General features: G+C 31.4%; 1 protein-coding gene across 2 annotated transcripts in view; it reads left to right on the top strand.

Annotated features, from left to right (window-relative positions):
• Nucleotides 1–23,752, top strand: part of LOC139485569 (neurogenic locus Notch protein-like) — an 82,960-nt gene that overhangs the window by 49,307 nt on the left and 9,901 nt on the right. For both annotated transcript variants that reach the window (XM_071270151.1, XM_071270152.1), the window contains exons 23-42: nt 392–496; nt 873–980; nt 1,540–1,641; nt 1,959–2,066; nt 2,467–2,571; nt 2,853–2,957; nt 3,360–3,461; nt 4,310–4,417; nt 5,109–5,210; nt 5,478–5,585; nt 5,734–5,835; nt 6,459–6,566; nt 7,261–7,362; nt 7,686–7,793; nt 9,366–9,467; nt 10,128–10,235; nt 17,891–17,992; nt 18,646–18,753; nt 21,315–21,416; nt 22,647–22,754. In XM_071270151.1, the coding sequence (XP_071126252.1) occupies nt 392–496; nt 873–980; nt 1,540–1,641; nt 1,959–2,066; nt 2,467–2,571; nt 2,853–2,957; nt 3,360–3,461; nt 4,310–4,417; nt 5,109–5,210; nt 5,478–5,585; nt 5,734–5,835; nt 6,459–6,566; nt 7,261–7,362; nt 7,686–7,793; nt 9,366–9,467; nt 10,128–10,235; nt 17,891–17,992; nt 18,646–18,753; nt 21,315–21,416; nt 22,647–22,754 (2,103 nt within the window). The remainder of the gene's footprint in view (nt 1–391; nt 497–872; nt 981–1,539; nt 1,642–1,958; nt 2,067–2,466; nt 2,572–2,852; nt 2,958–3,359; nt 3,462–4,309; nt 4,418–5,108; nt 5,211–5,477; nt 5,586–5,733; nt 5,836–6,458; nt 6,567–7,260; nt 7,363–7,685; nt 7,794–9,365; nt 9,468–10,127; nt 10,236–17,890; nt 17,993–18,645; nt 18,754–21,314; nt 21,417–22,646; nt 22,755–23,752) is intronic.

Raw genomic sequence — 23,752 nt, 5'->3', positions numbered from 1 at the left:
TGGGGAAATTTTTTATCAGCTAATATAAATTCAGTAATTATTTGAATGTTTTTATTGTTGCAAAAGACTGAGTGATGCTTGATTTAAAAAAATAAAATAAAAAGGCCAAATAAAGTAGAAAGTTGAAGAGCATTGAGAACTTTAAATTCCTAGAGTTAGTGTTTTACAGTTTAGTACAGCCACAGTCATATATTCCTAGATGTAGTGTCAAATACTGAGCCAAAGTTTTCTTATCCTAGGGTAGAGATGCATAGAACACTATCTTACTTTACAATACCATTAAAAGAAGAAAACCAGAAAGACTATTTTAAGATTTATTTCCCAATGGGTTGCTGTATTAAAAGAACTTGAAATTTTGTTTTGTTTTGATAAAATATAAAATGTTTTGTAGAATTATGCAATGGGAAAATATGCAAGGAAAATGCATTTTGTTCTGATGTAGGGGGATGTCTGTGCAAACCAGGTTACCATGGTTGTGGAACAAAGCTTTGTGAACGTAAGATTAGATCACTATTTACTTTATATATGAGATTTGCAATAACTATATCCACGCTATGAAAGGAGGTGGTATACTGGTTTATTTCTGTTTGTTTGTCGCTCCATGTAAAAGTTTGTCATTCTGTCTGTCCCTTTATGTGTTTGTCTGCCAATAGGTTTGTCTGTTTATCAGCACTTTTTTTCAGAGTTATTGGAAATTTAAGAGTCATATTTTAGGCAATATTAATACTCCTGAGAACATTCAAATACACATATACAACAGGGACATTTAACTGACTTCTGATTAATAACCCTTTGAGTATTCCAATGTTTTCTTACAACAATTTCAATATGCACTCTTTTTGATTGTTTACATTTGTATGTTTGTATTTCAGCATTAAGTGTTTGTGGAGGGAAATCATGTGTAGCCAATGCCCACTGTTTTAATTACAAGTGTGTATGTGACACAGGCTATGTAGGTAGCGGATATTCAAAATGTGAAAGTAAGATTTTCAGTTATACTTTTTAAAAAGAAGTTGTGGTGGGATTGCTAACGAGACAAATCTTCACAAGAGACCAAATGACACAGAAAAACTATAGGTCACTGTACAGGCTTCAACAATGAGCTAAACCCATACTGCATCGTCAGCTATAAAAGATCCTGAAATGATCAATGTAAAAGACATTGAACAGGAAAATTAACGGGCTTATTTATGTACAAAATAATGAACTGAGAACAAATGTGTAACGCAGAAACAAAGAACAACCACTGAATTACAGGCTCCTGGCTTGAACAGGCACATACAGAATGTATGATCAAACAAAAATTTCAAAAAATATAATTACAAAAGATGTTACTCACACATTCATACCATTTATAACATAGAATGTTAAACTTTACAGGATTCAATGATTTAAAGCAGATCATGAAAAGTTAGACTTATGACCTACATTACATGCTCCATTTGGTACAAATGCAGTTACTAATAATTTTATTTTCAGGTTTTTTTAGGAAACGATAAAGTAATCTATAGATAATTATATGCAATTTTATGTTTGTAGAACTTTGTAAAAATAGAAAATGTGCAGCGTATGCTTTTTGTGATGCAAATGAATGTATCTGTCAAAATGGTTACCATGGTAATCCTTTTCTGAAGTGTGAACGTAAGTGAATATTGATACATTGTATAACTCAGTTTGAAAAGGAAATTTACAAAAGGTATTGATGGACTCTACATTCGGAAACATGAGAGATGTCAGAAATAAAATAGTAGAAAGTAATGATAAATGTCATAAATTTGAAAAATGGTGATGATTAAGAAAGATAAACATAGAATAAAAAGTTGGTCAGTTCAATACTTATACTTTTAATACGACCGCAAAAATTATTACTGTTGGAAAACATACTTCTTTTCAAATACTTGAATAAAATGGTGTCATGAATGATAAAAAAGATTTTTTTGTATATTTTTATTTTATAGAGGAAGGACTGTGTGATGGTAAAGTATGCACAGCCAATGCAGTGTGTGACAACTACAAGTGCCATTGTAGGCATGGTTACCGTGGTGATGGATATAAATCTTGCACAAGTAAGTTTACAAAATTATTTGATAATATTTCCAATTATGTAGCAGTAATTATGATTTTTTTAATATTGATTTCATAATGAGATATAAGATACATTATTTCTATCGAAAAAAGTTAGAATACAAAAACTAAATTAGGTTCTGGTATGTTAAAGCTGTATCTATTCATATCTTTATGCCCCATCTAAAATATTAGAGGTGCCTTTTGCTTTCTGGTCCTTTTTGTCCATCTATCTGTAATGTCTGCTAAATGAAAATAAGGCAATGTGGTATGACTACCAATGAGACATCTATCCACTAAAGTCTTCTATCATATTTAAAAAAAAATCATTCTTTTGAAAAGACATTATAAGTATGAACTTGAAATTTTAATGTTTATATCTGACATTATTTACCTTTATAGAACTGTGTAATGGGAAAATATGTGTGGCTAATGCTGTGTGTAGTCCACATGAACATTGTGTTTGTGGTCCAGGTTACCATGGTGATGGATTTAAAAAATGTGAAGGTATATTAAATTTTAAATATATGTATAAGTAAACTATATTTGAATAATTAATTATGCTTGCTATTTAAATTATATTTTGTTTGAATAAAACAGTGAAATTGATATCTCACTAACTTTTAACTGATATGTTTTTCACTTTAAACTGCAAAATACATGGTGCTGTAATTTTGGTTTATCCTACGTTAATGCAGCAAACATCAATAAAATTGAATATTAAAAGTGATGTAGAGGAAACCTTAATCAAACAGTAACCCAAAGTTTAATTCAACTTATATTTTCAGTTTTATCTTTATGTGGAGGTAGAGTTTGTCATCAGTATGCTGTCTGTGAAGATTACCAGTGTAAATGTAAATTTGGTTACTATGGAGATGGCATCACATGTACAGGTATATTTCAATTCTGCAAATAGTAAGAACATTACTTGAAAGATAGAAAGTTTTAGGTTCTCGACAAGTCAATATTGATTCTACAATTCAATGATATTTTTATTACCAAAATAACCATACAAAAATGTGTAAAGATACCTGAAAAAGAAAAATTGACAAGTTTGTGCACATTGAATCAGAGATGCCACTGAAATTTTTGTGAACTTTGATGATGAAAAACCTTGTTTTTGCCATAAAATACATGAAAAATACATAGGCCATTAAAACAAGAATGAAGAGATGATTGCCAAGGGAGATAACTATCCAGAAGAGTTCAAATGGCATTGATTTACCTGGTAAGTAATTATTGGTCACGTTCATTAAGCTTTTTCTGTTCATTGTTTTGATTTTGTTTTTACACAGCATATTGTGGTGGACACAAGTGTAAAGAACATTCCAGTTGTATTGGGGAGGAGTGTAAATGTGAAATAGGTTACCATGGTGATGGAAAAGTTAAATGTGAAGGTAGGGTTTTTACTTATTTTAGTAAAAAGGAATGACTAACTTTCAATGTATTAAAATCAAGCATATAAATCCAGCATATTCTTGTTCACTAATTTCAAGCGGCTAGCCCATTCAGAATTACTGGTTATTATTGTAGAACTTTTTATGCCCCACCTAGGGGTATTATGTTTATGGGTTCGTACTTTCGTCTGTACATTTATCTGTCTGTCTGTCCTGCTTCAGGCTAAAGTTTTGAATCGTTTTAATTCTAATGCCAAATTAGAGTTTTGACCCCAATTATTTGATCCACTGAACATAGAAAATGATAGAGCAAGCGGAGCCTCTGTGTAAGTACTAAGGACAAAATTTTGTTGACTGATAATTTGGTAAAATCTTTTTTGTTCAAGGGTCTGTAGTTAGTAAACCAACAATGAAATAAGGTAAGTTGCTATCATTATGAGTTTGAGAATAATGCTCACCAAACCCTCAAGCTGTCAGTGCCAGGGTTTTTATAAAGATCATTGAACTCCAGCAGTTGTAAAAATAGTGGTAGTAACACTAAAATTGTTTCAATCTCATGTATCATAAGGGTTGTTCCTGAGTTAAATGCATGGGTCAATGGGGACTCTTTTTTTGGAACCCAACAACTCGTATGTTATTTTTAATTTAACTGAAAATTCTACAAATACTTAGTATCAATGCACGTGCACATTTACGCAACCACCATCCTTTTTGGAACAACCCTAACATATATACTGGCTAAATTTTTACAGTTTTTCTTTGTGTGCATTGCAAAGAGATTGATTTTAAAATGAAAATAATGTGGACGCCTACAAAATAATATATCATTCCTTGTGATCAAATTTCAGATGTTGGAACTTGCGGAGGTAAAGTTTGTTGTAAGAATGCAGAATGTCTGAACTACCATTGCGTTTGTAAAAAGGGTTTCTATGGAATAGGAAATGATATGTGTTTACGTGAGTATGAAGATATAAATTAGAGCCAGCTTTTATTGTTGTGATTCAATTTATCCACATCCGTCTTGTAGCATACTCACTTCAAGTAAGAGAGTTCCTGTAAAGATCCACAGTAGTGTCCAACCAATGACTTGAAAATGGGTATTTGCTACGTCTCCTATAAGCATGTCATATATGGGAGTAAGACCGATGACTGGTTGACTAGGAGTAGATAAATGTGTTCAGGGAAGATGACATGTTATGTTATGGACAGTTACCTTGTGAACAAGCTTTTTAAAAAATCATTTTCATTCTGTTGGACTAGAACAAATAGGCTTCAATATCATCACATAATAGGATAGAAAAAAAAACCACCAAGTCTTCCTAAATAGAATTCAATTTGCCACTCCGACATAATGTTTCATCTATTCATTTTTAAACTAAATGTTATTAATGTAAACTTGTTTGTACACATCATAGCATAAACATTTATTGTATTGGAATTATTTAGAAGAAAGCATTCATGATTAGAAAATTTGAAATGATTAAATATATTCAATGCCTATAATAATGTGCATTAACAACTGACTTATATCTTTATTTAAGTGTTTCAGAAATAATTTGGCCATGTCTTATTCTATACCAATATTAAGGCATTGCAAATTCATATCAAACATCTACATTTTATGCAAATTATTTTTATTGTTAATAGCATACTGCAATAACAGGAAGTGTGTACACAATGCCAACTGTGTGGATGGTAAATGTCTGTGTAAACAAGGTTACCATGGAGATGGATATTATAAATGTGAATGTAAGTCTGATTCCCCAAAACAATCTGTCCAACTTTGAGCATGGAGTTGTTGTGCCTGACAAAAACCACTCCCAAACTAAGTTATTTTTTTTACTTTTCCAAAACTGTTATCAATATACCATTTTTTGTAAAAGTTTACAATTACTAAATGAGTATATATTCTTAAATTATATAACCTTGACCTTGCAGTTCATTGACCTGTATAATAAATTATTTGAAGTAAGAGGGACATCTTAATTTGTGAATTTAAGTTTTACATTTTTTCAGTGTTGGGGATATGTAATGGAGAGAGATGTGCAGAACATTCAGAATGTGTGAATTACAAATGTGGATGTAAACACGGTTACTATGGTGATGGTTACAGTAAATGTGAGGGTAAGTGTGTGAATTACAAATGATATTAAAGAAAAATTTATATGAGTCTTCAAAATGAAATTTTTTTAAGACCATTGCATGCACTGATAATTGCATTTGCACTGTGTAATTCTATGTTAAATTTTCAAACTTTTTTAATATTTTACAGCACTGTGTGGAGGTAAACCTTGCATGCCATTTTCTGTCTGTCGTAATGAAACTTGTCAATGTATTGGTGGTTACCATGGAAATGGATTCATACTTTGTGAACGTAAGTTTTTTTTCTTGAATTGAGATAATTATCTTATAGTTTAAACAAATTATCACCAATAATATGACAGAAAGATCATTTCATTAATTGCTCTTTGTTTGATTTGGTTAATGAAGAAGTTGACAACAATATTTCAAATAATTTTATTTACATCCATAATTTAAAAACCGTATCTTCATTCTTGTGGAAAAAAAGCATCTTAAGTCCAATAGGAATAATCGTAATTCAAAGAATTGTATGAAACGGATGTTATATATTTCTCAGTATTCTAAGTATTGTTTTATTTTATGATATTTTTAACTACTGGGGATTCCGTATTATTAATGGGATACCTATTTCATAGATTTTTTTATGAAACGTTAACCACAAAAGGAAATTTTCAACTTTTACTATTTTTTTTAAATAAGGTTGTATGTAGTCTTTGGCAAAACCACAATATTAAATATCCACGAAAATATAACTTTTCTTATTCCACGAAAATTGGTACCCATGAAAATAAACAAATCCACAGTATAGAAAAACAACATTTTATAAAATAAATGGGAAGTGTTACTACAGTTGCAATAGAAACCCATTCATGATACTCAAGCTTTCAAATATTTGTTTTCATTTTATTTTTTTAGCGCTGACTCAGTGTGGGGGACATACTTGTCATTTCAACGCAGAATGTATGGATTTTAAATGTCACTGTAGATATGGTTATACCGGAGATGGTTATAAAAACTGTGTAGGTAAGACTAACTTATTTTTATGTTCGAACTTCATAAGTTAGACAAGTTAAATGTGAAAAACACATCTAAAAATTGATTCAAAATATATTCAAAATATATTCAAGTATATAAATGTCATGTTTTGGTTGTAAAATTTCTAGTTCATAAAATTGGGTACTTGTGCTAAACTATTGAAGGTTGCTATGCTTTCAATCAAAGTAGACGTCTGATGAATTGATAGATTGTTTGTGTTTAATGTCACTTTCAGCACTAATACCTGATTTGTAACATACAGAGTTTTGTTTTGTTGAAGGAAGCTGGAGAGAAACATCAACCTTTGGAAGGAAATATTGGGCACATTTTAGTGTATATAGTGACATCTATGTTGAAACACAAGACATTACAGTCATCGTGATGAACTGTTAAATCTACAGGCCTGGAGCTCAATTTTTGAAAATTTTTGGTTAAATTCTGTTGGCCTGTAGATATGATTTTTACAGGCCAGAGAGGAATTTTACAAGCCTGGGCTGCCTGGGCTGCCTGGGCTGCCATTCAGCGTGAAGACTGATTTAACATCTTTAAGCAGAGAAATATTGCTTTAAAAGAATGAGACTACAACACCCGAAAACTACATCTGAATTTTTTCCAAATGGTTTTAACTTTATATTGCTAGAAATTTTCTGGTTGAATTGGCAGGAAATTTTGTATATTTCAGCTCTTTGTGGAAATCATCGATGTGTAGAACATTCAACTTGTGTCAGGAATCGTTGTGAATGTGTTACTGGTTACCATGGAGATGGAACATATAAATGTGAAGGTCAGTATTTGTATTTTATATTTTTTATCTTGAAATATTATAAACTTTTATATTTATAAGAAGTTATGTAAAATTGTCAAATTTTTAAGTTGCGGTGTATACACTCGAGTGATAGCTAATATAGAAAGATACTTTTTGCCAGTAATGTTGGCATTGATTACTGAATATGTATTGTTAATCATTACACCTAATGGTATATATGTGTATGGAAAATTTTAAAATTCATGATATGACAACTTTACATACATTTTTATTACAGCTATCTATATTTAAAAGGAAAATTTGTGTCTTTAATGTGATGAGGTTGTTATCTATTATTATAGCTGACGGTATATGTGGAGGGAAAATTTGTGCTCCCAATGCTCGATGTGACAACTTTACTTGTGTCTGTATGAATGGCTACACTGGTGATGGATTTCACAGATGTGATGGTAATATAAAGTATTTTAATCAATGGAACTAAACATACACCATACCTGTCAACCTGTGACGATGAAAATGCAGGTCATGACCTGCATTGAAGAATCAAATCTCAGGTCATAACGCGTACAAACTTTTTTGAGCTGAATTTCAGTATTTATGGTACATTTTCTTATAATGTATATCAAAAATACCAAAACATCAATGCATGTTCACTTGGTTAAGTCATTTTAAATCTTATTTATTATTATTTCATTACACTTTTAAAGATTTTTATTAACTTGTGTATCACAGTCTTATGTCCTTTACTTTTGTCATCATCTAAAATTTATTTGTAAAATCAGTCTACTTGCCTTTATACATACCATGTAGAGGTACTACATGAATGAACATTCATCTCTCAATTATTTTTGGAAGTTTTTAACGACCTTGACTGGCTTTACTCAATTGAGAAGGAAATTAGACTATGATAAAATATAGTATAACAGTTAAAGGAAGTATAAATATAAAAAATAATTTTCAACTTTTTAAAAAAAATTGTATAAAGGTATAAAAATAATGAAAAGTTATTTTTCAATATGTATTTGAATTTTATATTATTATGATTTAATCTTTTTCACCCATAAAACGTAAATATAAGGAATAATTTTGAATGGTGACAAATAAGGGGAAGTAACTCTTAGTTGAAATATCTTTGTAAAACAACAGGGCAATTTATTTATGACCTAAAGCTAAAGTAATTGGTGTTAATCAACAGTGTGTTTGACACCAAAGCTGTCAAGTGAAGCCATGCACTTAATGGGTCACTTAATTTGACAGTTTACATAGCTAGATGAACTGCATGTTCATTGAAGAATTACGAATTTGCCGGTATTTCAAAGGAATATTACTTATGTCATGAAATCAATCTCAAGGCTAAGAAATACGGGTGAAATCGGGTTATTTTCGGAATTTCCGGGTTATTTCAATGACCCGGCGGGTGATCCCTCAGAATTGTGAAAATCTTGGGTCACACCCGCAGAATCCGGGTCAGTTGACAGGTATGATACACAAATTGATGTATGAAAAATAAAACCTACAAAGATTTAACATCTTGTTTGAGATTTATTGCTGTATTTTTAGTAAAAGAGTTAATTTGTATGGTAAATTTCATGATTCTTTCTTTTGCCTTAGACAAAATGAATTCATCTGATATTTGAAGAGACAATGAAAACTTAGTTATTTAGGATTTTGGAAAATTTGACAAATTACTTTGGTGTTTTGAGGGACTGTTGTCTCATGACAATCACACCAGTTTTTTTTTGTTTTTTTTTATTGAAGTAGTAAAACAATGATATATACATTATGATGTAAGTTACAGGATGATTGATCAGGTATATGGATACATAAAGAAGATGTGGTAAGAGTGCTAATCAGACAACTCTCCATCCAAGTCACAATTTGTAAAAGTAAACCATTATAGGTCTTCAACTTGTTCATAACTTGCATAAAACATGCATACATATATAAGATATACCTTTGAATAATTCTACTAACATAATTTTTATAGAAGAATACACTTTTTTTTAATTTTATTTCAACAGAACTGTGTAACGGCAAGAAATGTCATGACAAAGCATTCTGCTACAGAGGTCAATGTACATGTAATACTGGTTACCATGGTGATGGAATAAATAGATGTGAAGGTTTGTATACACGAAGAAATCTAATTGTAAAAATTTGCATTCTCTTCAACCTTTCAGAAATTTAACTCTTTTAAGATATTTTGCAGATTCTCTGCTAGGATGCTTCTGATAATGAGTTCACAAGAATAGAAAACTTTCTGTTAAATTGTTTTAATAATAACAATGTTAAAGTTTAACCATGATAACCATATAAGGTAATAATTTCCTTTTTATGCCCCACCTACGATAGTAGAGGGGCATTATGTTTTCTGGTCTGTGCGTCCGTTCGTTCGTCCGTCCGTCAGTTCGTCCGTCCGTCCGTCCGTCTGTCCCGCTTCAGGTTAAAGTTTTTGGTCAAGGTAGTTTTTGATGAAGTTGAAGTCCAATCGACTTCAAACTTAGTACACATGTTCCCTATGATATGATCTTTCTAATTTTAATGCCAAATTAGAGTTTTTACCCCAATTTCACGGTCCACTGAACATGGAAAATGATAGTGCGAGTGGGGCATTCGTGTACTGAGGACACATTCTTGTTTGTGTATCAATCTATGAGAACAATAGGCTTAAGGAGATCTGTTTAGTATTAATTTGTTATTTACTGTGGGAATAAATTCATTGTTTATCACATCATGTTATATGATAGTTATATTTGAACTACCCTTTATATACTGACTTTTAGATGATAGATTCTGTGATGGTAAGACCTGTGCTGCCAATGCTGATTGTATAGACTTTAAATGTCAGTGTAAAGAACGTTTCCATGGCAATGGATACACTTACTGTGAACGTATGTATATCTTATCTATTAAGGTTCATGTGGACCCAATGGCTAAAATGGCCGTATTTTCACCTCAAAATTTACTCTGAGTACAGACAAACCTGCGCATCTGTAAAAAATTCAGGCATAGCATGCCCTAGATAAAATAATTTCAAATATGTTTTAGGTTTTAGAAAAATAAAAACTTACCAGGATTTTGCCGTGCACTTTTTTTCATTCCTCCAGAAGGTGCCAAAATAAACTAAGTTGGGAAACAGGTTTGAGAACTTCCCCACAGGTAATAATTGAAGTGAGCAGTATTGATTGACATGGACATTAGATGGACAATAGATACATGACAATAATTGGTTATTTAAACTGTGTACCTGAGTGGACCATATCAAGGTAAACTCAACTGTTTGTTAATTTTATCATCTTCTGCAGGGACGAGAAAAAGTGTACGGCAAAATCCAGTTAAGTTATGAATTTTCTAAATCATACAATGCATTTGAATTTTATTTATCTAGGGCATGCTATGCCTTAAAACGTTTCCAGATGCACAGGTTTACCTGTACTCATAGTAAATTTTGAAGTGAAAATACGGTCATTTTAGCCATAGGGTCCACATGAACCTTAATTTAAGTTTTTTGTTTTTATTTTTTTTGTTTTTACCTTTGGTAAGCATAGAAGGTAATAGTTTATAATCATTTTACATAGTAATTCACAATATAATATCTCAGGTCACAAAAATATAGTTTTGTGCTTTGAGAGAAAGCTGACAATACCAAATTACTTTAAAAAAAAACTTCAGTTGTTGATTAGTTGGCATTAAAAAAATACACCCGATGATGAGACTAAACTATGCTTTCTTTGTGTTGGACACAAGTTGTATTTTTAAGAGGGAGATTGAACATATTTAACGAGTTCTGTGCCATAGGGCCAATTTATTGGCCTCGGTAATATCTGAAAAATGCCACAAGGCCAATATTTTGGCCCTTAATTGGTAAAAATATCTATCATAATTTTTGAACAAATACGACGTTATGTCTTTCAAAAATGTTAAAAATACGTTGGTTTAATAATTACAGTTAAATTTAAATAATTTAACGGTTTTATTTCGTATACTGTAAACAGTAGTTTGACGTTGACGTTTATTACGTCACTTTCACAACAACAACAACAGGTACCCGCGCTGAAACAAACAAAACGTTAGAACTTAGAGTACTGTCACATCTTGACAATTGTAGTCATATGAAACTTCAAATTTAAAAGAAAAGTTGATAACAGACTTAAATACTATAGGTTTTATTGTAAAACAAGTATAAGAAAATTTAATCCTTAATACTATCATAATCTTCGTACGTGTACTGCTATCAAATAATTATCTATATGTTATAAAATCATGAAAAGAAAAGTAGGGATTATCGGGCAAAAATTGAAAAATGAAGAGTAACGAATTACTACTTGTTGGGACTGCGCACATTGCAAGTGCAAGGGAGAATCCGTGACGAACGAATGTAAACAAACGTATACTTCAATGTAAAGAATAAAAAGATTTTGAAGGAACAAATTAAATACACCAAATCATTTAGCAATATGTTAAAAGGAAAACAGTTTGATAGAAAATGTTTAAAAAAAATATGGCTCTATCAATTCATTTATTTTTCATATGCTCCACGTGCTATGTGTTGATTGTTTATCAATGCCATAAACCAGTAAACTTCGGCAACACACCCGAAAGTAACTTGCAATCAACAAGCAATGAATGAAATATTATTTGTCGACAATACGCTATAGATTTGTAATAAATGTAAAAAACGTTCATACTTGAATTATTTCTTTATATACATGTAGCATTCATTAGTTCAATAATTTTAATAACCTGTTATTGCAATACACTCGTTTCATGTAAAATTCAATATCAAGTCTAAAAAATATACTGATACGATTTATAGTATTATTTTTTTTTCAATTGGAATGTTTATTGCATACTTTAAAAAATGTCTGACCAGCATTTACAATTGCAAGTAATTCTATTAGCATTTTCTGTGCATTTACAAAATTGACATTTTCCTCAAATACCATTAACATTGTGAAATAGGAAAACTACGGAAAAATGCACGAATATGAAAGTCAACTAAGAATTTATGACGTCAAATGGAGAGTTGCGTAATACTGCAAATATGGCAAATATGGCAACTCATTGGTTCCGTTTTATTTTCCGCCGAAAGAAATTCAAAGTGCTGAAGACCCCGAATTTACTGTCAAAAGTGGTGTAAAGAATATGCCTGCAATAGCATATTTTATGCTCATGTTTACAACTTATCTTATGAAGAAGATAGTTCTTGAAACAAACAAGTAAAAATATTCGCTCTTTTTGCAGTTCTGTTTTCATGAAACTGATACAATGTTATTGATAGAGTGTATCTATTTTGTCATACTAAAAACATGAAGGTAATTGAGTTGGCTCATGGCTTTGATTATCCTATATATATATCTGTAGATATCAGTATAAATTGAACAGAAACAGTTTAATAAAGCTTCCGTCTGCATGTGAATTTCCTAAAATCTTATCTAATGATTCTTTCACCTCAACTTCACCAATTCCAACCAAAAAAATAATAAAGAAATATAAGCACAATTTCCCGATGATCAAAAGAACTAATGTAGTCAATGTACAACCTTTAGAAGAAAAGGAGTGAAAAGTCTAGAGGAACTATCATAGTAAATATAACCAAAGGCATTATTGTAAAATGTTTCAGTATTTCAATATGATAAGTTAATGAAGTGGGGTTTACTTTTTTTTTTGGGGGGGGGGGGAGTCGGGTGAGGGTGAGGGTGAGGGTGTGCGTATCATGAATGTTAACTGTAAGTGTATGATCGTGTGTTACTACTCTTTGTTTGCGACTGAACACAATTAAGGATCGTTGAAGTCCAATTCTTATTTTGCTGCCGAAAATAATGTTATACTATAAACATCTCAGAAATTCAATATTTCTTTTTGAATTAACAAAAATCATTTATTTGAATGCAACAACATATTCCCGTTTTTTTTTCATTTCTTAATTGGATTAGTGAGAAACTCCTTTATATTTTAAAACATTAAGTATGAATTATTTATAGATACCCACGAATCCCGCTCCAAGTAGAATAAAACAACACAAAAACACCAAACACATATTTACCAAAAAATCATCAAAATCTTGGCAAAATGTTTTTAATTTCATGAACATAACATTAACGGACCGGAATGTTAACAGACAATTGCAAATTATGATGCAGTTAGCAGAATTATTACCTCTGAATATCTAACTTCGGATATTTTTTTCTCGAACTTATCGATTAACTCGACTTTTGATTGATTTCTCATATTGAATTATCTACAACACGGTATTGCAAAACGTAAAGTTTCAGGCAGAAACGATACCACTTATGACCCATCGGTAAAGTTTAAGCCGATTCTTGATTCGTTTGACATGCGATCTAAATATCTGTATACACCTGAAAGAAACCTAACGATTGATTGACCAGTCTTTGGTTGGAACATGTGCACGCTCAGTAATGACACAATATATAAAAAAAAGTCCTTTTATTGTTTGATGAAATTTTACTTTTTGTCTCTCATAATTCTTTTAAGAATGGCATTAATATATATTTATGTTTTATGATATATGCAAATATTGTATTGTGTATATTAATGGTGAGACGTTAATAAACTATCTATCTATCTACCTTCAAATTAAAAAGCCTCAAATTTGGCATTAAATTTTGGATGCTGGTTGAATATATTTCCGGTTATCTCATTCATAGTACTGTTTACAGAGGCCGTAACTTTGATCATGTGCCTGATGGGGAACTTCAAAGAAGTTAAAAGTCTTCTGATTGCTAGTTGTTTATTTAATAAAAGATACCAAGTGCTTTGTGGTAGTTTTTTTTCTCTAGTCTATCACTAGCATTAAAACTGCTTGTAAGAAGGACATTTATGACTGGAACTTTGAGAAGTAACATGCTCCAAAGAATTTAAAAAAAAAACATGAATAACGTCCGGATGACTCTGTATTTATGAGAAGACGAGAAACATTGCTTTCAATGTACATACAGACAAAACGAACGGAAACAAGTTTGCTTAGTGTCCAAATTTGCAAACCAGGAGTTTCACCACATGACAAACCAACCGCTATAGAAAGTTTTAGCAAAACTATGGGAGAATTCGATCGGAATGATATGTTCACAGCCTTCTACAAAGATGAAAGGATGTGGAAGAAATTTATTGTTAACCTAGTAATCTTTTTCTAAGATTTATGATAAATTTGTACATGTTTTATAAAAAAAAAATTAATTAACCCTCGTCCACTATGACGCCTCCAGTTTGTTCATGAGCTAGTTAAATGTGTTATTAGTTGTCGATAAACTGCCCCCCTAAAAAAATGCAATGACCTTTATCAAATAACACTTTTTAAAAATTTAATGTAAGATTTCCCGCGGAAGGTCGGTGGTTCTATAAATTAGGCACTCTGACTTTCCTCCAACCAAAAAAAAAATAAATTGCAAGACGAAGAATGAATAGATCGAAACTATGCAATGTCTTATAATCAGGGAACGAAATTCTAATTTATGGCGAATTCAAAGCATTATATTAATTTTACATCTATATAAGTGCGTTTTATCAGCTGTTGCATAATGTAATTATATCACGAGTGAAAATGAAGACCACAGTTAAGAAAAAAGTACAAAACAAGAAATTAAAAATAAACTAAAGAAGACAGGATAGTTCATAGTTCATAATTATCCCATTCTAGTAGAATTTTACATTTCTTTGAATTTCAACCGGATTCTTCATAAATTTACTACGTGTATATCTTTTTATATTAGCTTACAATCATGTAAAAAAAAAACCACGTAAGCATTGATATATAAACCAACTAATACAAAATAAAACGAGATGTGGTAAACACGTCAAAGATGAATAAAAGGAGATGTGGTAAATACGTCAATGATAAATAAAAGGAGATGTGGTAAATACGTCAGTGATGAATAAAAGGAGATGTGGTAAATCAATGATGAATAAAAGCAGATGTGGTAAACACGTCAAAGATGAATAAAAGGAGATGTGGTAAATGCGTTAATGATGAGTAAAAGAAGATGTGGTAAACACGTCAAAGATGACATAAAGGAGATGTGGTAAATACGTAAATGATGAATAGAAGGAGATGTGGTAAATACGTCAATGAATAAAAGGAGATGTAGTAAATACGTCAATGAATAAAAGGAGATGTGGTAAATAAGTCAATGGTGAATAAAAGGAGATCTGGTAAATACGCCAATGATGAATAAAAGGAGATTTGGTAAATACGTCAATGATAAATAAAAGGAGATGTGGTAAATACGTCAATGATGAATAGAAGGAGATGTGGTAAATAAGTCAATGATAAATAAAATGAGATGTGGTAAATAAGTCAATGATAAATAAAATAAGATGTGGTAATACGTCAATGATGAAGAAAAGGAGATGTGGTAAATACGTCCATGAAAGGACAATCAAATGGTTAGACACCTTGCCCATTATTCTGACATATTTTTTTTGAAACTATCGACTTTTCTAACTTGCATTGTTTTGTTAGTTTACTGTTGTTTTTTGCAATATTTTCTTTTTCTTTTTATGCTCCAATATTCAACTAATTTCTATATTACTAATGATTATTGCTCCTCCCTCTGAAGATACGCAACCATCCACAATCGCCACAGCGTGCAATGAATAAATAGTATGTGTCCTATGCATTGAAAAAGAGTAGCAATAGCTGACGAAAGCAGTAGGAACTTCCGTCAACGTTGGAAATCGGAAACTATCGATGACGTCGTAATATTGTTACGTTTGTAACGTCTTGGCAATTTTGAATTTTGGTCTTGGCATTGAAAGGGTTAAAATCACAATTTTCTTCATTGAACTAGATACCATTGAGATGGGAGCCCCGCTGTCAATAACGTGGGGTAAATAAGTTGTATGGATAATCTGATATGCAGCATTATTTGAAGTTATTACATAGTCTCATGTGGGGTTGTCAACTGAAACCAAAGTTTTTTTACCTTGACCTTTGACCTAGGAAGTTGTACATACATCATGACACGCCCTCTGGTGGTGGTTAAAATGGATGTCAATTATAAACTTTGAAATCATAATGGTTATCTAGATATGGAGTGGACACGATCTTCACCACAGGACACGGGGTTGTCAACTGAAACCAAAGTTTTTGACCTTGACCTTTGACCTAGGAAGTTGTACATACATCATGACACGCCCTCTGGTGGTGGTTAAAATGGATGTCAATTATAAACTTTGAAATCATAATGGTTATCTAGATATGGAGTGGACACGATCTTCACCACAGGACACGGGGTTGTCAACTGAAACCAAAGTTTTTGACCTTGACCTTTGACCTAGGAAGTTGTACATACATCATGACACACCCTCTGGTGTTGGTTAAAATGGATGTCAAGTATAAACTTTGAAATCATAACGGTTCTCAAGATATAGAGCGGACACAATCTTCACCACACGACACAGGGTTGTCAACTGAAACCAGTTTTTTTACCTTGACCTTTGACCTAGGAAGTTGTACATACATCATGACACGCCCTCTGGTGGTGGTTAATAAACATGTAAAGTATAAAGTATGAAATCATAATGGTTCTCTAGATATGGAGCGGACACAAAGTTAAAGTGTTACGAACGGACGGACGGACGGACAGACTGATCACTATAGGGCGACCCGCCTAAAGGCGGGGCCCTTACTAGAAAAATCAGTTACATCTGGAGTTTTTTTTTTACCTCTCATATTGAGGAGAGTGGTAAAGGGGGTCATGGGGGTGCTTGCATAAAAAAAATGTGAAATTAGACATAATTTCATGTTGAACGTGAAATAATTTCTGTCATGAACATTGCAAGGAAAAATAAAGACTTTGATGTGAACCTTTTATAACTGAGTCACCGTCTTCTTTTATATATTATTTCTCTGTTTTACTTAATATTCCCTATTTAGTTTACACATTTATGATCTAAATGGTTAACAGCTATTAAAAAAGTATATAATGATCGTCTTCACTTTTAAAATCCAACATCATTAAAGGCCTTTCCGCTTTATCAAAAAACAAAATTGAATCCATTTTTTTTCTTGACAATCCCTTCCAAGTGTTTGAATTTTATTTGAAAAATATTGAGAACGCAAAATAAGCATTAAAAAATTATGATGCACATAAAATTAGATAAGCAGAACATATTTAACGAGGCACATGTCTTGCACGACTGAACGTCAACTAAAAAAGTAAAAACACTTTGCAGGAAAATAACCCTATACCACCCTCATTGAGAAAAGAACTGTAAATAAGTGTTTTGCTCAGTCATGTTGATTCTACTTTGAAGGCCATGGCTTTAGATCAAGATTCAGAAGTTCTAAAGTAGGAATAAGTCATAAACCAAAACAATGATTCAAAAGGTTAAGTTTTTTATTAATTCTTTTTTTTGGGGAGGGGGTTACAGTGTATTAAATTTAAATGTATAAACCAATGTATTATTTGACTAAATTCACTAGACAAAAAAATATCTAATAAAGTTATAGTTATACATTTAGTTTCACTATTCCCTCATTAAAACTTGTATGATATGTTTTTATTATTGATTTCATTTCTAGCCCTTTGCAGTGGTAAAATCTGTGCCAAATATGGATTGTGTATAGATGGATGTTGTACATGTCAGCCAGGTTACCATGGAAATGCTTATGTGCTATGTGAATGTAAGTTATATATTATAAGATTATCTTTAGTAATCACTCAGTTAGCACTTTTTATATATTGTATTACATCAGGTGATAAATGATTTTTATGAATATAGAAAATTTGCGATTAAAAGTAAGCTTTTTTAAGTGGCTACAATTTATTGTCAGATCAATACTTAACACAGAATAAGGATTGATTGATTGATTGTTGGATGCTTAACATCTAGTGGCAAATATTTCATGCATTTTCCGGACTATTTTAAGACTAAGGAAAGAGCCAACATATCAAATTGATTGAATTAACAATTGTTCATTCAATACAATTTTCTCAAAGATAAAAGAACACGTACCTCAAAATACTGTTTTAACGAGATATTATCCAAGTTTGAATCATACAACCAATAACAACCTTCAGTTAAAAACTTTTTTATTAGAATGACAAGTTTTTTCATGATGTTTATGCTCTGAATCATCCATGAAATTTAGCCTAACTTATTTCATTTTGAATTTAAACTTTTTTTCAAGTGATATTTTTTTTGTTTTGTTTTTAAAAGTATAGGATGAGCAGTATTTTTGTTGAAAAGTTGCAATCATCAATTGTAGATTAAAAAAAAAGTTCTGTTTAGTTTAAAGAGATAAGTTACACAAAATATGCAATATGTTTTTTACAGTGAAGAAGTTTTGTGGAAACAAGACATGTGCTGAACACACAGAGTGTTTAAAATATCAATGCCAGTGTAGTAAAGGATATACGGGAAACGGATATAGGAAATGCGATGGTAAATGTAGATGTTAAGATGCAATGTTTTAAGATGACAGTACAGTGAATGTGATCATGGACATGCTCTAAACTGACAGAAGATATATATAATCAGCAATATTATCTTTTTGATCACTAAAATTATTGAATGATCAGCAACACCACAATTGTTAAAACCTAAACTTTTAGTCAGAATTTTATCCTTCCACTGATACCTAGAACATATTATGGTTATAGATTTGTTTTTTAGATTTTTATTCGAGGGTGAAGTTATTGGGTACCAATTAGTATTATCTGGTGTTATTGTGTCTTCCACATATGGAGTACATTTTGGAGTACTGTGGATTTATTTATTTTTGTGGGTATCAATTTCGGTATATTGACGATGTACTGTCTCTTAATAATAATAGATTCAGTGATCACTTACATTTAATATATCCAAGTAAACTTGAAATTAAAGATACTACCGACCCATATAAATCTGCTTCATATTTAGACCTTTTTCTCGAAATGACTACTGATGGTAGGTTGAATACCAAAATTTATGACAAACGCGATGATTTTAATTTTCCTATAGTCAACTTTCCATTTCTGTGTAGTAACATCCCAGTGGCACCAGCATATGGAGTATATGTGTCTCAATTGATACGTTATTCTAGAGCTAGCTCAAAGTACGCTGAATTTGTTGAACGAGGAATACTGCTTTCTCAAAAGTTGCTAAGACAGGGCTACGAATCAATCAAATTAAGGTCATCACTCAAGAAATTTTACGGTCACCATCATGAGCTGATTGGCCATTATGACAAGTGTGTCAGAAATCATATGTGATATTCTTCCTCAGTCATTATAACCTTCCATCATTACCGGACTGAACAAAGAAATAACATGACGGGTGCCGTATAGGTGCAGGAAATGCTTACCCTTCTGGAACACCTGATTTCACTCCCGGTTTTTAGTGGAGTTCATGTTGTTTCTTTATTATTTATAACTGTTGATGTAAATGTCCTTTGGTTTTTTGTGAGTCTTTGTTTTCTCCTTGGTTTTGATTGTTATTGTCTTTTAGTGGATTGATAAAATCTTTTATCATATGTTTAGTAGTAAATACAGTAGTTTTGCATATGTGATAAATAGCCTGCTGTTTAATCCATATCGCGCAACTTTGATGCGCACCCTTTATCGCATACCCTTTATCACACCCCTACCCTTTATCGCATACCCTTTATCACACCCCTACTTTTTTTTTTTTTTTTTTTTTTTTACATAGAGTAAGTTTTGTTTTTTTTTTTGCCTAAAAAAAATTTCCTCAAAATAGGTAAATATTTTGAATGACGTCATTGTTTGGTATGTGACGTCATGAACGTCGAGTTTTCATATTGTATGTGACGTCACGAACGTCAAGTTTTCATATTTTTTGGCACACTAAATGCAACTATGAAAAATACAAAACACACAAATTAATACAATAATAAACAAAATATTTTTAAAACAACAGCACGCAAATTGTAAGGTAACCCAGGTGCTTCGGATAAGTAATTGAGCAGTTCTTTTAAGGGCTTTGAAACAAGACAAAAGTAGAACTGAAGGTAACCCAGTGCTATGGATCAGAAAACAGTTCATATAATATAATACTCTTCTGTTGAAATATATGATAAAGTGTATAATACATGGCAAAATCCGTATCACATGCCGTATCACCCTCGACCAATATCATCCCTCGGGCCTAAAGGCCCTTGGGCTGATATTGATGTCTCGGGATGATACGACATATGATACGGATTTTGCCATGTATTATTCTCTATTTATCATTTGTTTAGTACAAAATACAGCAATTTTGTATATCTAATAAAGGTTCTTTTTTCCAGTCTGTATCACCTACCCTGTATCGCATACCCTGTATCGCATGGCTAAACCCGTATGGCATACCCCGTATCGCATACCTGGCATGACGTCACAATTCGAATGACGTCAACATTTGACCTATGACGTCCAGTTGCTGTTCCTACTAAAAAAATGTCATATCATTTCAACTTAAATCGATATTTTAAAAAAAATCATTACCCAGTAACTTTACTAGCGATTTTTATAAAAAATAAATACAATAAGATGTAGAAATGGCTGTAAAAACTGTAAAAGAAAAAGGCAGCTGAAAAAATACAGGAAAATCATAATGTTCTTTTCTTCCTTATATTTTCGGATGATTAAAAAAAAATGGATATAGCATGAATCTGATTTTGTAAAAATATATGATAAACAGAATAATACATGGCAAAATCCGTATTGCATGCTGTATCACCACTCGACCAATATCAGCCCTCTGGACTGATATTGGTTTCTTGTGATGATACAGCATACGATACGGATTTTGCCATGTATTATTCTATATGCATCTTCCTTGATATTTGATTTTGCTGTTTTGTCAAAGGTACATATAACCCTATGACAAATATTTACTATGTTGAACATTTAAATTCGTGGTTTACCTGTACCACCATCCTACGAATAATAATGAATCCACAGTATATGTAGTATGTGAAAGTGTTTTTTTTGCTTTAACTTCATACAATGCATACTATATTTCAGCTCTGTGTAATGGTAAGAAGTGTGTAAGGAATGCCAAGTGTGTACACAACATGTGTGTATGTGATGAAGGTTACCATGGTGATGGTTACTACAGATGCGAAGGTCAGTAAACATTGTCTTTTCATTGACCAAAACCTTGAATGAATTTTTGATACTGGTGATTCAAGAGTATTTTGACATCTTGAGTTATGTCCCTTTATTAAGTTATATGCAAGCAGCGGCATCATCCATTTATTTAATCCTGCATCTTTTTATGTCATCCTTACCTTTTATGTTCTTACAATATAAAGATAAGGAAATGTGGTATGATTGCCAATAAGATAACTATTAATACACCATTACTGGATATCACACAGGTTCCAGTAAAAATTTGACGCCACAATGGAAAAGTGATTGTTTTATGCGTCAAAAGTTCAAGCAGCGGGGTCAGCCGGGATTAGCGATAAGGTGTATTTTAAAACTGTTTAATAATTAATTATTTTTAAAGTTCTCTTTTATAGCCAAGCTGGGAGACTTTAATTCTTTTCTAGAATTTGTCCCACAAGTAATTTGAATTCAGAAATTATTGCTTGCATTTATGATTGCGATTTTGTTAGTTTAGACTTAAATGCTATTTTATATTTTGCGATATTGAAAAAACTATGTTTAATTCATGTAAAAATATTCAAAATGCAAGTTTGAATATAACCCTGTCGCATTCTTCACAATAATAAAAACATTGGAATTTTCTGAATTTACAGTAGTAAACAATTCTAAAAGATTGATTGAGATGAGGCAGGTGCGATTTTTATGCCCCACCTACGATAGTAGAGGGGCATTATGTTTTCTGGTCTGTGCCTCCATTCGTTTGTCCGTCCGTCTGTCTGTCCGTCTGTGCCTCCGTTCCTTTGTCTGGTTAAAGTTTTTGGTCGAGGTAGTTTTTGATGAAGCTGAAGTCCAATCAACTTGAAACTTAATACACATGTTCCCCATGATATGATCTTTCTAATTTTAATTCCAAATTAAAGTTTTGACCCCAATTTCATGGTCCACTGAACATAGAAAATGATAGTGGGAGTGGGGCATACGTGTACTATGGACACATTCTTGTTTAGAATTTGCTTATATGGTCTAAATGAAAGGCACTATGAAATTAGTGTTTTCTTTAATTTTGTTTGAACAACTTCATTACTAGGATTTATATAAAGCTACATGTACCTAAATTCATCCTTCAATTATATTCCAAGCACTATTTTTTGTCAAAGGACTGAATTGTAAAATGACTTAGCAAAATATGAAATTAATTTATGTACAATATGAATATTTAAATGAAATTGATTTATTTGAAAACAGCTGATGGATTTTGTGATGGTCATATTTGTTCCAAGAATGCTCAGTGTGACAACTTCTTGTGTAAATGTCAAAAGGGTTACTATGGTGATGGATATACAAGATGTGATCGTATGTATAATGTATTTACTTTTAAATGTAATTAAGTCACATATAAAATGGAACCATTCTTTATTAAATGATGTCTGAAAAATATTAAAAGAAAAAAAAACTTTTGAAAATAAAATATCATGATTCTGTGATCTTTTTAATATAAGAACCAGTTATTTCTCAAACGTCTTAATGTTTATATGAATATTAGTAAATTAAAACCCCTGTTTATTCTTTTATTTGTCTAAAATGTATTATGTAGAATTTTTGATAGAAATTTGATACATTCATCACGAGTTTGAATAGGAGATATTTTATCTGAAATTCATTTTAATGTAAATTATACATGACAGGAGATGATTAACCAGAATTCCTTATATTGCTTACTTATAACTTCCAAGGCAGATAGCTTGTAAAGAGATGTGGGATGTATAATATTTATATTCACTTTAAAATTATGTGAAAATAGATTAAAAGAAAAAAAAACACAAAGTCATTAACATTATTTTGAACAAGTTTTTTAAACGTATTGAATTTATCAATCAATTGGTTGATTGATATTTGGTTGTGTAACACCTAGTGGTAAGAAATAAACTGAATGAGGGGAGGTTTATGTAACAGTAGGTATGTTATGTCATAGTTGTTGTTATTTCCCTTTGTATACTCAACGACCACTATGATGTTACATACCTACCGTTACATAATTACGTTAATCATGTATAGTTTCACCTGAAGATTGTTTTGTAAAAACATGAAAGAGCTTGTGAAATAAAACTATTCATACCGAAAATGTTGGATTTATTAGAACTTTATCTATATATAATATATAGAAACAAGTCTGAATTGAAAACAATATAACTATAGAATTCAAGATTTTAATGCAGATTTTTATTATTTTCATATAGTATTCTCTTATATCATGTACCAAGTATACAACATAAAAGCTAAATGTATAGTATTTTTTCTTTTGACTAAGATGTGTTTAAAAGCCTAAAAAACATTGCAAACAAACTTTCCAT

Source organism: Mytilus edulis, chromosome 8 (assembly GCF_963676685.1).
Source record: "Mytilus edulis chromosome 8, xbMytEdul2.2, whole genome shotgun sequence".
In the NCBI taxonomy this organism is placed as follows: Eukaryota; Metazoa; Mollusca; class Bivalvia; order Mytilida; family Mytilidae; genus Mytilus; species Mytilus edulis.
Note: the sequence above shows the minus strand (reverse complement) of the source record. Positions and strands in the feature narration are given on the sequence as shown.